This window comes from Prunus dulcis, chromosome 7 (genome assembly GCF_902201215.1).
Source record: "Prunus dulcis chromosome 7, ALMONDv2, whole genome shotgun sequence".
Lineage (NCBI taxonomy): Eukaryota > Viridiplantae > Streptophyta > Magnoliopsida > Rosales > Rosaceae > Prunus > Prunus dulcis.
The window spans coordinates 13,926,690-13,942,235 of NC_047656.1; the positions used below are offsets into that span (position 1 = coordinate 13,926,690).

Here is a 15,546-nt window from a genome sequence, read left to right on the forward strand (position 1 = left end):
TGTTAAACTTTAATTATAATTTAAGTATAACAACCCTCGCCATCACCTTAATTAATTATATTATAATTCTTGTCACACTATAAACATTGTGCTTTACATGCGTGCACATCAAATTTGAATAAAATTTAGGTCGTAGGTAGCTTTAGAATTATGAAAATAATGGATTAGGTTCTACAAGAGACAATTGGATAAAGGCCGTGACTTCCATAAATATTAGTTTGAACTTCCTGCACCTAAAAATGACGTGCCTAAATCTCAATATTAATTAGAAGCGTATGAAGATGGGATGTACATATCTGCATATACATATGAATTGTTTTCTATTATCAGCTGGCGAATAGAAACAACAAACGAGGAGTCATTGATTGGGTTAGGATTAGAATAATTACATGATTTGGTTCATTCTGATGACCGTTGTAACGTAAAAGATGGAGTAAGAAATCAAAACAAATTTTAATGATGGAGTTGTGTATGTGTGTTTTTTTATTTTACTGTTGATATGTGCATCTGTTTTTAATTTTTTTTTTTTTATTTCATAACGAAAACATTCAACCTTATATAATAAGCGAACACAATGTATTTAAAGAATTTTTTTTTTAAAAAAAAAAAGATAAAAGAGAAAGAGAAAAAAGGAAGACAATGATTCTTACGTCCTTTGCGTGCGGTGTAAAAAGCTACATGTTTTACACCACATATAAGGCGGTTTTTATTATCAAATTAGTATTTCACTATATATCTTTCTCATAAAATAAAAATTACTAACTAATTACCAAAATTGTTATGGCCATTATAGTTTTAGAGAATTGTTATTCACACTTCAAAATAATCACTATTCACTTATGTAAATGCAATTTTTCTTTAAAGGGAAAACCTCAAAATAAATTTTTTTTATAGTACCAATAGCAATTCCCTAATTTTATTGATAATATTATTAATCTTCAAATTTACAAGTAAGACTTCAAATCTTGCTTCTCCTAAAAATAATTCATTGTTTTATTTTTTCTCCTAACAAACCCAAATTTAAGTGATGATATTTAATTGTGAAATAGTACATCTAACCTAACTCAATTGAGGCACTATTGAAACAACAACAATGTTATTTATAAATGTGGTTCAAATAGTAACACTCCCCAGTATATGTGAGATCCGCCTATATTAAAGAGATTGTCAATAATACGGTCAATAAATGTGATCCAAATATCAACACCCTTTGAAACAAATTCCTTATATCTTAATCATACAAAAAAAAAAAAGATGACTAGAAAAAAGGATGGCAACTAGCTAAGTGTAACAAATAACCTTTTAACTTTAACAGATGTTAAATATAGTAAATATACTCACAAATTTACATTTATTTTATTTTACTTTTATGATTTAACAAAAATTGTACACACTTTGGAAAACCTTGGGTCTTAAGCAATTGAATATCAGATTCAAAGTTACTATTTTTGGACATTAAATGCATTTTCACAAACGCTGGAGAAATAAGATGGGAGCTCCCAACCAACAGCCAAATCGAGCCCCGCGTATTTACATTTTCACTAAAAAAGCAGAAGCAGCAGCAGCCCGCAGCCAGCAGCCAGTAGCTACTTGTGGACACAGCAGATCCTTTTCCGATTCCAAAGAGTCCCATCATGCCAGCTGCCATTAACCTTTTCCACTATTTCTTCTTCTCTCTCTCTCTCTCTCTCTCTCTCTCTCTCTCTCTCACACTAAGCTCTTCACTCTTCTTAAGCTCTCCCTTCTTGCAAAGCCACAGCTTCACAGTTCTTCACACTGACCCATCAAACACAGCTCATGAGAAAGCAACAGAATTTGAAATGTCTGATAACCAAACAGAGTACCTGAGCGACCACCTCTCGGAGCAGACCTCAATTTTTGGTCTTCGTTTGTGGATCGTTCTTGGGGTTTGCGTTGGAGCTGCTTTTGTGCTCGTTTTGTTTGTCATTTCCCTCTGGTTGGCCTCCAAGCGATCCAAGAACAAAACTTTACAAAAACCCACAATCCCAATTGTCTCCAAAGAGATCCAGGAGATCAGAGTCGACCATGTTCGGACCCAAGTCCAAGCTTACCCATATCCTGAACCCGACCCAATTCCCAGAATCGAAAGGCAAGCCTTGCTGACGCCTACAGAGGATGAGAGCCCAACTGGGTACCAGAAAGTTCACATTGAGATTGGCAAGGACCATAGGATTACTTATCCAATTGGGTCTTCTTCTTCTCATGGAAGTGGGGAGGCTCGTGCTGTTGATCAGGTGGCTATGGTGGGACCTGAAGTTTCTCACTTGGGTTGGGGACGTTGGTACACTCTGAGAGAGCTTGAGGTTGCAACAAATGGGTTTGTAGATGAGAATGTCATTGGTGAAGGAGGGTATGGGATTGTTTATCATGGTGTGTTGGAGGATAAAACTCAGGTTGCTGTCAAGAACTTGCTCAACAACAGGTTCTCTCTCTCTCTCTCTCTCTCTCTCTCTCTCTCTCTCTCTCTCTCTCTCTTTGGAAGTAATTCTTTTCTTTTATAGTGTTGTGTGTCGGTCAGTTGAGCTCGTATAATTTGAGGTTTAGTTTGTGTTTGATTAATATAATTTTGTTAGACATTGTGTTGTACTAATTGACTGATGCTGTGAATGATTGAGGTTGTGACATTGAATTAATGGATTAAAAATGGGATATTTGAAAGGGGACAAGCTGAGAAAGAGTTCAAGGTTGAAGTTGAGGCAATTGGACGAGTTCGGCATAAGAATTTAGTGAGATTGCTCGGTTTCTGTGCTGAAGGAGCTCATAGGTACTCTGTTTTTGCCTAATTGCCTTAGCTTCATTATTTCAATTGTACCCTTTTAGTCTTGCAAACTAAAGTTTATTAATTTTATGGTGATCACAATATTGATGCAACTCAAAATCTTTTATCTTGAAGTCATTTATGTAGTACTGTTTGTTTTCTCATGTGATAGGATGCTTGTGTATGAGTACGTCAACAATGGGAACTTAGAACAGTGGCTTCATGGGGATGTAGGGCCTTCCAGTCCTCTTACTTGGGAGATTCGAATGAATATCATACTGGGAACAGCGAAAGGGTGCAAATCAAATCAATTTAAAATTCACATATGTGATATAGTCTCTTTCTTCCTTTTCCTACCCTAATCAATGGCTTTCGTCATAACTGATTTAATCTTGTAGGTTAACATATCTTCATGAAGGATTGGAACCCAAGGTTATTCACCGTGATATAAAATCGAGCAACATTTTACTTGACAAGCAGTGGAATGCCAAGGTGTCAGACTTTGGCCTTGCCAAGCTCATTGGTTCTGAGATGAGCTACATTACAACCCGTGTCATGGGAACATTTGGGTAAGTTAGACCCTCTCTCCATGTGCATATATGTATGAGTTCGTGTTCTTTCATTTACGTAATAGCAATTTGTTGCTGCCTTTTGAAGCTATGTAGCTCCTGAATATGCAAGTACAGGCATGTTAAATGAGAGAAGTGATGTGTATAGTTTTGGGATTCTTATCATGGAGATAATATCTGGGAGGAATCCAGTTGATTATGGCCGGCCACCAGAAGAGGTTCGGACAGTTTTATACTAGCACTTTGTTGAATATAAGAGCTGAATAATTTAGATAATCTTTCTCATGGTTGTCTACTTTCCCTGTTTCCTCTAATGTTTCTTTTAATTGAAAGTTTATAATTTTCCAGGTGAACTTAGTTGAGTGGCTTAAGAAGATGGTTGCTAACAGGAATCCAGAGGGAGTGTTGGATCCCAAGTTAGCTCAGAAGCCTACTTCGAGGGCATTGAAGCGGGCTCTTCTTGTAGCTTTACGTTGTGTAGACCCAAATGCACAGAAGCGGCCAAAATTGGGACATATTGTACATATGCTAGAAGCTGAAGAGTCCCCTTTCAAAGATGTATTCGCTTCTTACTGAATATGAATTTAAGTTCTCTCTGTTTCTCTCTCTCCTTTGATTTCTTTTGGCAATTGAAATACTTTCTAGTTTGACATAGCATACTACATAAGAAGGTAACATATCATATCACATCACATCAGATGAATGAGCCTTTTCAACCTTTGCTGTAAATGTGGAAAATCAACTATGCTGAGAGCACTGATGCTAGATATAATTCTACTTCTAATCAACCATTTCCTTCTCCATGCAGTTCATTTATACATTTTGATTTATGACCTGATTGTGCGTTCTTTCTCCCTATTTCCTTAATTCCTTTGATGCTATCATTTCTTTCATTTCGATGTTTCAATTCAATTTTGGTACTTATCAAGTTGTGAAATTTCAGGATCGTAAATCTAGAAGGGCCGCAGAATGCTCAGATGGTGACAATGTGAAGGTTGGGCTGAAAGAGAAGCAAGTAACTGAATCCGGTGATAGCCTTGGGTATGAAAGTGGCATGCATGCCGATAACACAAGATGGAGACACCAAGAAGAAAGGCTGTGAGAATTTTGCCAAACTTGTTTGAATACAGAAGCTGGCCGTTGCAAATGGTGACAAAGTTATCCAGTTACATGCCTGGCTTTTACGCAGGGTATTACTCTACATTGTTTGCTGATTGTGTTTTTCGGTCCATATAGTTTCAAAAGAACGCCCGATTCAAATGTTCTGGCAAATGCCATTGTTCAGAAAAGCTTTGAGCATGAGTGTGCCATGTAATTTATTAGTCACATTATTGCTCACTTCTGTCATTCTTAAATAAAATTATTTTCATATATAAAAAATTCAAATCCAAATGATAGTTTCTTCATTATTAAGATTGCTATTGTTGCTGAGAAATGACATAGGGTGGCATTGAGATTGTCAGTGTACTTGTATGAAGAGCCAAATATGAAATTTATTTTGCATCCATTTTAACTCAAAGTGTATCTTCATCATTATTTTCAATACTTGATACGTGTTCATATGTATAACCATGGTTTCATAAATATAAAAGAAAAAATTAATTATGATCATATCTATAAACACACATCAAGTATTAAAAAAAGTAGTAAAAATACACGTTTAGTTGAAATGGTAAGTAACTTTTACCCCCTCCAATGACATGCTTTTTAGTTGGAACCTCTAGTTGGCAAGTGGAGGGTTATTTTCAAATTTCAAGACAACCCACATGATAGCAATTTAGAGTTCCTATACGAACTGGGGCCAGATGCACATCATCATATTCATTGATTCATCCCCATGTAACATGTTCGTTGTTCCTAAATAGTACGAAATTTTTTTCTACTAGTTGCAGTTTTGTTATTTATGAACGTTAATTCTTGGTTCCACGTCCATAAAAACTAATGCTTTTCTCAAACCTCTGGTGTGAACTGGCAGGGGAATCTCGACAAGATCAATGATCAATCCCTTCTAGGCTACTATATATTCTTCTTTTTCTGAAAAAGAGGATTATCACATTTGGGAAAGAATAGTTTAATTTGGACTTCATTTTCAAAAGGGAATGTGTGGCTACTAGCTATAAAAAACCACCCCTTGGCACACTGTATGCAACTCGGGAATATAAATATAATGAATTAACTGACTTTGCAGGTTCCTATGTAGATTCTTCGGAAATGGGTATTTGTTTCTTTCTGTTTAGGATCACATTTCTGTCCAAATTCTTCTTCCATACTACATACCCACACCACACCAAAGGAATGAGTTTTTGTAATTCTGTTTTATTTTGATGTGAAAGTAATATTAAAAAAAGAAATTCGAACACAAAACTTAATGCATTATGCATAAATACAAAGATTCAAATACATCGCATTATGCATAAATACAAAGATTCAAATATAAGACTTCTGAGTGCAGAGGTTTTTACATCTCTCCATTGTAGCTCGTTGCATAGGTGGTCTAGTTAAGTGAAATCTCTAGGAGACGTGACAAACCAACTTGGCCCAACTTTAACTTTACAAAAACTTCCCACCATAATTATAAAGAGAAAAGGAAAAGAAACAAATTTAAGAAACTCTTTATTGGTTATGACAAAATTCATAAATGAAAAGAGTAAAGAAAATTGACTGTACAAAAGTTTTTACTAGTTACAATATTCGAATAGATATTTACCTCAAGGCCCAGAACAATAGAGGCATGAAATTTTTTTCTCAAAGATTATGTCCATGTGGTTTAAATATTACAAGCGAGGTAGCAAGCAAAAAGTGTAACAATCATATCCAAATTGAGAGAATCGTGGCCAAAATTGTTCCACACAGCCACAGTAACTGGACTGCTGTATCCTGAGAAGCAAAGTTACTGGGAGATTGAGATTGAGGACTGGTGGTGGTGGCAGCCGCAGGTGGTGGCGGAGCAAGTGTTGGGACGTCGCATTGACCAAATGTAGCATTACTACCATTTCCCTGCTCATACATGATGGATTAAAAAACTTAGACGATTCTCATATTTTCCTTGTTTGATAAGTTTATAAAGTTGTAATGGTAAATTCCACTCTGAAAGGAAATAAAAGTTGCAAACCTTGCAATATGTAATTCTGTCACACCCACATGTGAGATGGCCATTTGCTTCATCCACTGCTTCTGGGGCTCCCCCACCATCACTTTTCTGCAACAAAGAAAGCAATAGGTTAGGCATGCATACAAATATGTCCTTTGTCTACTTTGACATTATTCCAAGGATTTTGCAATGGACAATGTGTCCATAACTATACCTCATAATAATCAACAGCAATGAAGTTTGGCCACCGTTTCCCTGCTGCTTCATAACAACCTTTCGACGCGCTCAGTAAGGAAGCTGAATTGTCCATGCAAGACGCGGATGCGTTGGGGAGATCGCGAAAAAAGTTCACGAGAACTAGTGATCTAGATTTTGTGTTCATGGGAGATGATTCAGCACGATTCGGACATGAACCAGGTGTCATCCCACCATTTCCATCTGAGAATACAGTACACAAACAAAATTGAGGAAGAAGTGCAAGAAGCGCATCAATCGAATGATATGTTCATACTTTGATTTTAAGTAACCTAAAAGCAGTTTACAGAAACTGCCTAAATGATAGAGTTTGGATGTTAAATTATCTCACTATAGATTCTGGAACAAACATTAAACAAAGAGTCTGGTGAGGTGCATAACTTTGTAGCTCATATTCCACACGTTCTTCATAGTGCTCGAAAACCAGTGTGCAGGGTAGGGTTCTTAACTAAGTTGTATTGCCTTGAATTACTAAAAAACAAAATTGACATGATGAAAAGTTTAAAAAAAAGGACTCACATTGATTTTCTACCACGTAGTTCCACTCATAAGCAATTCCCTCTGAAGCCTCCTTAGCCGACTTAGAGGTGAAGACCACCAGCCTCAGATTGTTCTTGACCATATCATCCACGGTTGGCCAATCTTCCCCATTCTTTGGCATCTGAGCAACCGGGAACAAATACTTTTTAAGCCCAGCTGCTTCAAAGACCTTTGTTAAGCCCTGTGGAGATTCTACATAATCTTCAATAAAAATGGTGACAATCTCTGAGGGGTTTGCTTCCAAAAACGCTTGAATATCTTTCAGCACATTAATAGCAGGTTGCTGCAGAGAAAATCAATGCACAAGCAAAATCAATAAATCAAAAGCAACATTTTCCATTTTGCAACTTTAATATAAAAACTGATCTAAGAATTTATATGTTTACTGTTGGTAAATCATCACTGAAGCACTTACAAATGCTGTTAAGTTATAACATTTGCCACCAGTTGAGTGACATAACCAAATGTCGTTGTTGAAGTCATACATATCCAGCATAAGGCCTCGAACTCCATTCTGCCAATGATAGAAAAGCATATTTAATTTTGACCAAAAAAAGAAGAGAAGAGAAGAAACTAAAAACAAGTAAATAATTCATTTCCATAATTTAGGTACACCAAAACAAGAAAAATATGTTGTGGGCAGTAGACTGTCAGAATAACTACAGAGAGAAGAGTGAAGTGTTTCAGGTGGATTAGGTGAATGCTTCTCTTTTAATCAACACATATAGCCAAATAGGCTCCATTTCTTCTTTTTTAATAAAAGGGGCAGGTAATTAGCAAAGAGAAATAAGGGCCAGCTAGAGATGTGCCTCAACCGATCACTTACACACCCACATGCTTAATCTAATAACTTTATTATTCTTTAGAAGAAGAAAAAAAAAAAAAAACCTTTCTTTTAAAAAAAAATTTGCCCATTTGCCCAGAGAAAATTGTCATGCTTTTTAAACCTATTGATAATCATTAGTAGGCTCCCTTAATAGTATCAGTTTTCAGCGCTGAAGCTACAATGCTTCGTGACAGCCGCACGCTGGAAAGTTGAACAAGCTATGAAGGATCCCTACTAATGAATATCAATTTTAAAGAAATTGAAAAAAAAAAAAAAAAAGGCAACACAGATCAATACAACACACACCAAAGTTCAACATGAGCCTGCTTGACCACATCAAAGGAGTGGCAATGCCACGTCATCAGACACAAATTTTTTTGTCAACCAAGAAATAAGAAAACAAAAAAAGTATAATATATAAAAATCCCATTTGTTGGGTCAACAATTCAAAAGTGACTACCACATCAAAACCGAGATTCGACCACGCCACCTTGCCCCCGGCCCGCGGCATGCAAGAACTTTACATTCCCAAAAAATTAAATATAAATATAAATTCCAGCAACCCAAATATTAAAAAAGTGAAAAACAAAAATGCAGGAGACAGAAAACAGAAAATAGGAAAGGGGAAAATTACCCACAAAAAAAAAAAAAAAAAACTTACTTTGAGTTGAGAGGCTACGGTGTCATTCTGGTTCATCGGAGTAACAAGCAAGGATCCAGTGGCTGACCTCACCCCAGCTTGAGCGAATGAGTTGTGGGTGGTTAGCCATGAATACCGATTAAATGGCAGACCTTTCACCTAATCCAATAACCACCAATTAAATTTAGACAAAATTCAAACCAAACCCACATGCACAACCCTAAACAATATTTAATTATAATTATTCATATGGGAAAAATTAATAACCTTCGATGTGGGACTTGTGGGTTGAATCCGGGTACATCTGGGTCGGGTGTTTCCATTTGCAGCGCATGTTTGGCAGCTCAACCCGCCGTCGCAGTCGCTGTCTTTGGAACAAGTCTCTCCGATCTGTTTGGCATTTGGGAAACCAAAAAGGTCAAAAAAAATTGATGCCCAGAAAATGAATTACAATATAAGCTAAAGATATGGTAAAAAGATGGAACCTTGAGACAGGAAGAGGAACAAAATAGGCAAACTGCGATGAACAGAGCTTGAAGCTGGCGCTTCATTAATAAAGTTCCCATCTTTATGTTCTCTGCAATCAAAGAAACAAAAGAAGAAAGAAAAAACCAAAAGGGTTAAATCGGGTTGTGTTGTGTCAATGTGGTGTATTGAGGGGTTTATGGGTTTTCAAGAAAGGAAACAGAGATTTAAGGATGTGACATGACAAAAGGAAAAACCTTTGTATCGTAATTTGTACCTCAATTTCCAGGTTTCAACTTTTTTTTTCTTTTTTTTTTGGGTTGGAAAAGTTTCAGATTGAACTTTATCCAAAGAGAGAGGGAGAGATGGTGATAGAGTGTGAAAGTGAGATGAGAGATGAGATGTATATGCGGTTGAAAGAGAGAGAGTTCTGGTAATTTGGTTTTCCCTCTCTTTCTGATGAAGGTGGGGTTGGGATGCGGGGATGGTTTTAAACTCTCTACAGGGCTTACATTTACACAATTTAATTTGGCAAAAATATATGGGAATTTGACGAAAGAGAGGTTTGTTTGGGTTACAGGGTGTCGCATTATTTGGTATATGACACAAGTCAGATGGAAACGCGTCGGCGTCCGTTAGGTACTGGAAGGCTCTATTTCACTTTAGCATCTGCCATCTCTTTTGTTTTTCTATTTTTATCTGTTTATTTTATTATTTATTAATTTTTTTTAAAGACAACGAAACCTACACCTAAAAGTCACGGAACAAAAGAAAAACTCACACGAATTCGACAAGCAAACACAACATCAAAGGGTGGCATCTCCATAAACATGCTTCAATCCAACAAGGTTCCCATACGCATTATTCTTTTAATTATAAATTAATTAAACATTTATCAACGATAAGATCCAAACTTAGAAACTTTTTCAAACAAAATAAAGAATAAGTATCACTGAACCAAACGATAATAAGCCCGTAAATATTATAAATTAATAATAAAGCATAATCTTAAAGAGAAAATAATTTTATGAGAACATGGTCTAAATTTTTTATTTGAAAATGACGTGACTTACAAGTCATTAATTATATTGTGAATTCAACATTTAATTAGAAAATGACTCATTGTGACTCGTAACTCAGGAAATGTATTGTGATTTGACTTTGTCGTAGGATAAGAAGAAATATAAATATTTCCTAAAGAATTTTATGAAAGTCAAAAAGATGTTCTCTATTATTATTACAACAACTACTAAAACTTTTAAGAAATTGTGTTATTTTTATTCTAAATTATAACAAAAACAAAACGATACTATTTGACATCTATTTTTGGTCTACTTTATGAGATGACCCACTATCACCTATGTATAAACTATGCATCATGGTTATGGATCATATACCTCCAAAGTAAATGGAAGCTTTTTATTTATATTTTGTTTAACTTTTGTTCTGACTAGTGAACATGCATAATTAATCAAGAGTGCTGTTAAATGAATCCTAAAATTAAGTGAGTACATTTTATTACTAAATTATTTATTAAATTATTAATTTATACTAATATAAAATGACCAAAAATAATAAATTGAATTTAGAAACAAATATAATTTTAATAAATACAATACTAACCATATTCAACCCTAATCAAACATAGAGAAGTTTTTGTATTACTTAGTGTCCACAAACAATGCAACGAGCATTAACGGAAGCACAAGAAGGTATTGTTGAATACTCAAAAGTCCTGTGTTCTTGCGTTGAATGTTGTATTAGGAGGGTACACCTATGGGGAAAAATGCCTATTTACGGTCAATGAGTGGCATGTAGGCCTTGTGCCATTGTGAGTAGTTTCAACTAATTAATTGGTTAGCTATATGGTTTTTTTTCTTAATTCTTTTGCTATATGTTTCCTTCTTTCTTTATTTTCCTTTTTCGAGTAAAGTTAGTAATGGTGGAGTTCTTATCATTATGTGTCCTTTGATTCAGACTTTTAACTGCCAAATATCGTCCGTATGGAGTTTATAAGGATGCTCGAAGTGTTGTAATTCATAACCTTGCACTGTTGCACATCAGGTGGATGTTTTTTTCTTTCTTTTCATGATACCAATCTTCAATCATATGTCCCATCCAATATAAAAACATCGTTATTTTTAAAGGAATTTTACTCAGAAATAAGAAAAGAAACTCATAAAAACTTTCGCAAGATAATAGAACATATTTGAAGGCAACGAGTTCAATTTAAAAATAAGAAATAAATAAAGAAAATCACAAGGATTTACAAGAATTAAGCTTTGAATTGAAAAAGCTAGCAAATCTACTCCCGTACGAAATTAAAGATTTTGATGCAAACTCAAAATCTAAAAAGAGGGCACGAATTCATATAAAAAGAGAAACCTGAATTAGGATTGGTATTAGGGTGTTATGTGAAATTTTTTTTTTTTTTTGGGTTCAAAAAGGGTGCTGTGTGATAGAGTGTATTAAGGTGTACATTGATGTTTTTGGTAGTTAAATAGGGTGTACTTAGTTAAATTGTACACTTTGATTAAAATATTAGGGTGTACTTAGATTATAAGGTGTACTCAATTAATTTTAGAGTTCGTTTAGTAACACTTTTAATCAACGACGGATTCATAAATTTTTATAATGATAGACTCAGTAGTCAAGCATTTACTTATTCTTTAAAAATAAGAAGCTTCAAAACAATGAAAGGGCAAAGTGAAGGAAGGACAAAGAGAAATTTCCAGGCGTGCCGACACCTGAAGGGAAAAGAAAGAAACACGTTTGGGTTCTAGAAAGATTTTAATTTTCAGCCCTCTCTCTCTCTCTCTCTCAATGGTCTGGACCATATTTGCTTGAATAAATAAACAAGTTCATCTATTTTAACCTTGTATTTGCAGTCATGTTTGACTGAATTAATAAAGCCGTCCCAGTATGATTTTGCTTCATTGTACCTATCAGTTGTTAATTTGCTTCTAGACTTCTAAGACTTTGCAGTGCAGATAATTTAGAAAAAAACAAACCAAATCATGGATTTAGCGTCCGAGACCAGTATAAGGAATTCATGGCTAACCCAATAAAATAAATTTATGTGCCACTTTGGTTTGATGTAAACTTCAATGAAATGGGGAAGTTGGAGCCCGTCGTCTACATACAAGTATGCTTGCATGTGATATGAATATGATCATAAAACTTGTGTCACGCTTCACTTGAATCTTCCTTGGTTTAAGGTCAAAATTATCTTTGTATTTTACCTTCATCTTCCAACTCATTAGCAGCCTTTCAAAGGTTCTTTGGCCCATTTTTCAGGTCATTATATTTGATTGTGAGTGTAAACGTACATATTATAATATGAGTGACGGTGTAAGAATTTATCTGTTGTTTTTTGTCAAATTGAGGAGCACCTTCATTAAAATATTGTTTGTAATTTTATAGTGGTACAAGAAGAAGAGAGAAATCACGGGTGGACTATCATGTTACAGAGGAAAGAGGTACTAGCGGTGTCCCACTTTTTCCCAAGCCAGACACAAAGATAAGATCGATGCGAAAAACTTTCTGGCGACCACTCATTTTGGTCACTATATGCTTAAGTGGTCCATATCTTCTTGCTTAGCACGATGGAATTGACCCATGGATTATGGATATTTATAGCCAAGAATATTGTATCACACAAATGCCATTGCATTGCTCACCAATGGCCGCTCTAGCCCTGCAAATTTTATGTACAGTTTTATCTGCAATCACTCACTTCATCAGTTCAGTTTCTGCACAATCCAATGCTTATATCATCCACATGGACTCAAAAGCCATGCCAAAAGCCTTCTCTGGCCACCAGAGTTGGTATTTGGCAACCCTTTTATCTATCTCAGACAGTCCTAAAGATACTTTCAGTACCACAAAGCTCATCCATACATATACTAATTCTATCCAAGGTTTTAGTGCAATTCTCACTCTCTCTGAGCTCGAATCTCTCAAAAACTCCCCTGGCTTCATTTCTGTCACTCCTGATGGCCCCCTCAAACTCCACACCACCCATACTTCTCAATTCCTTGGCCTAACTTCCTCTTCTGGTGCCTGGCCTGCTTCGAATTACGGTGAAGATGTCATAATTGGTGTACTTGACACTGGAGTTTGGCCTGAGAGTGAGAGCTTCAAAGAGTATGAAGGAATCACTGATGTCCCTTCTAGATGGAAAGGGAAGTGTGTATCTGGCACCCAATTCAATTCTTCCTTGTGCAACAAGAAACTCATTGGGGCTCAGTTTTTCAACAAAGGATTCATTGCCAACAATCCTGACTTGAAGATTAGGATGAATTCACCCCGCGATACGGATGGACATGGAACTCATACTTCCTCCACTGCTGCTGGTCGTGATGTGAATGGTGCATCCTATTTTGGTTATGCTACCGGCACAGCAAGAGGCGCGGCGCCAAGAGCTCGAATAGCTATATACAAAGTGGTTTGGTTTAATGGTGCATACATATCTGATCTTTTTGCGGCAGTGGACCAGGCAATTCAAGATGGGGTGGATATATTGTCAATCTCCTTGGGTTATCCCTTGAATGACCACTTTTTCGATGATGACCCAATTGCAATAGCCACTTTTGCAGCCATGAAAAAGGGAATTTTTGTTGCAGCTTCAGCAGGAAATGATGGCTCTGGCTGGGGGACCTTACTCAATGGAGCACCATGGGCTGTGATTGTTGGTGCAGGAACTATAGATCGTGAATTTCAGGGAATTTTAACCCTCGGAAATGGTATGCAAATCACCTTTACAACCATGTATCCAGGGAACTCCTCTAGAAGCCAATTGCCACTTGTTTTCATGGATGGCTGTGGAAGTGTGAAGGAATTGAAGAAACTCAAAAACAAGATTGTTGTGTGCAAGGACAATTTGAGTATAAGCTATCAAGTTGAGAATGCTGAGTCTGCAACAGTTTCAGGAGCCGTCTTCATCACCAATATTTCCCTCTCAGATTTCTACACTAAAAGCTCATTTCCAGCAGCATTTATTGGTCTGCAAGATGGCCAAAATGTCATAAAATATATCAAGAAGAGCAGCAAGCCCACAGCAAATTTGGAATTTAAAAAGACAGTCCTTGGAACAAAGCCAGCACCAAAGGTTGATGATTATAGCTCTAGAGGGCCGTCTACAAGGTGCCCAAGTGTCTTGAAACCGGACATTCTAGCCCCCGGTTCATTGGTCCTGGCCTCATGGTCTCCAAATAGTTCAGTATTTGAAATTCAGTCAGGCTCTTTGTTCAGTAAATTTAACATTGAGTCAGGCACTTCAATGGCAGCTCCTCATGTGGCAGGTGTGGCTGCTCTCATCAAAGAAGTACACCGTGATTGGAGCCCTGCCGCGATTAGATCAGCCCTTATGACCACAGCTAATCCATTAGACAATACACAGAAACCCATCATAGATGTTAGTACTAACCTCCCAGCAACCCCCCTGGACATTGGAGCAGGCCACATTAATCCCAACAAAGCACTCGAACCGGGACTAGTCTACGACACAACAGCAGAGGACTACATAAAGCTTCTCTGTGCAATGAATTACACAGCAAAACAGATACAAGTTATCACAGGATCCATTCACAGCTGTGTCAACCGGTCTATCGATCTGAATTATCCATCTTTCATTGTTTACTTTAACAGCAAGGGCTCAAAGTCTAGTGCAAAAGTTGTACAAGAATTTAAGAGGACAGTAACAAATGTGGGAGAGCAAAGATCTGGCTATACTGCAAAGTTGACAGCAATGGCGGGTTTGAAGGTGAAGGTGGAGCCAGAGAGGTTGGTGTTCAAGAACAAGTATGAAAAGCTAAGTTACAAGCTCACTTTGGAAGGTCCAAAATTGCTGAAAAAAGTTGTGGTCCAAGGCTCCCTTAGTTGGGTTGATGATGGTGGAAAATATGTAGTGAGGAGTCCCATAGTGGCCACTAACCTCGTGCCAAATTCTCTATTATAAAGACCCTCATTGTATATGCCTCCATTTCTACAGAAACTCACCTGCAATCTATTATTAAATGTGTGGTTAGTCTTGTAGAAGTGCTGTGACAAGAAGGGGCATAAAATAATATGATCAAAATAAAGAAAAAAGTCAGCAAACACAACTTTTTTCAACTCTCTTTTCAATTTAGGCATTTTATTCTTGAGAGATTCATTATAATACCCAATATTGAAGCCTAAATTTTAAAAAAACCTGATATAAAATGGACTTTAAAAAACACACCCAAAACTCATTTACAACATAACAATAAGGCTTTTAACTTCTTTTAAATTACAAAACTGCCATTGATTTCTTAAAACAAATCCAATCCAAAAACCTCATAAAAAAGCCCAAAACACTCAATGGGGTATCAAAGTAATTTAATAATTAAAATTAAATTC

The 15,546-nt window shown here is 36.3% G+C and overlaps 3 protein-coding genes across 4 annotated transcripts; 2 read left to right on the forward strand and 1 right to left on the reverse strand.

The window, feature by feature from the left end:
- The first annotated feature begins 1,547 nt into the window (after positions 1–1,547).
- On the forward strand, positions 1,548–4,612 carry LOC117633491 (probable serine/threonine-protein kinase At1g01540). The gene is made up of 7 exons (XM_034367117.1): positions 1,548–2,443; positions 2,681–2,785; positions 2,952–3,074; positions 3,178–3,348; positions 3,437–3,566; positions 3,697–3,906; positions 4,292–4,612. The coding sequence occupies exons 1-7, from the start codon at positions 1,635–1,637 to the stop codon at positions 4,448–4,450; spliced, it is 1,707 nt and encodes a 568-aa protein (XP_034223008.1). The 5' UTR covers positions 1,548–1,634; the 3' UTR covers positions 4,451–4,612.
- A 1,324-nt stretch (positions 4,613–5,936) lies between these two features.
- Positions 5,937–9,711, reverse strand: LOC117633494 (PI-PLC X domain-containing protein At5g67130). Of its 2 annotated transcripts, none has more exons than XM_034367124.1 (9): positions 9,423–9,711; positions 9,186–9,277; positions 8,968–9,090; positions 8,722–8,859; positions 7,650–7,748; positions 7,214–7,517; positions 6,654–6,877; positions 6,461–6,547; positions 5,937–6,345 (listed from the first exon to the last, which is right to left on the reverse strand). In XM_034367124.1, exons 2-9 carry the CDS (start codon positions 9,264–9,266, stop codon positions 6,157–6,159), a joined length of 1,245 nt encoding a protein of 414 aa, XP_034223015.1. In that variant the 5' UTR covers positions 9,267–9,277; positions 9,423–9,711; the 3' UTR covers positions 5,937–6,156. The 2 variants fall into 2 exon arrangements, with proteins under 2 accessions (XP_034223015.1, XP_034223014.1); XM_034367123.1 differs by having other exon boundaries at positions 9,443–9,710.
- A 3,083-nt stretch (positions 9,712–12,794) lies between these two features.
- On the forward strand, positions 12,795–15,279 carry LOC117633490 (subtilisin-like protease SBT1.9). The gene has a single exon (XM_034367116.1). It carries the CDS (start codon positions 12,827–12,829, stop codon positions 15,122–15,124), a length of 2,298 nt encoding a protein of 765 aa, XP_034223007.1. The 5' UTR covers positions 12,795–12,826; the 3' UTR covers positions 15,125–15,279.
- Positions 15,280–15,546: the final 267 nt, after the last annotated feature.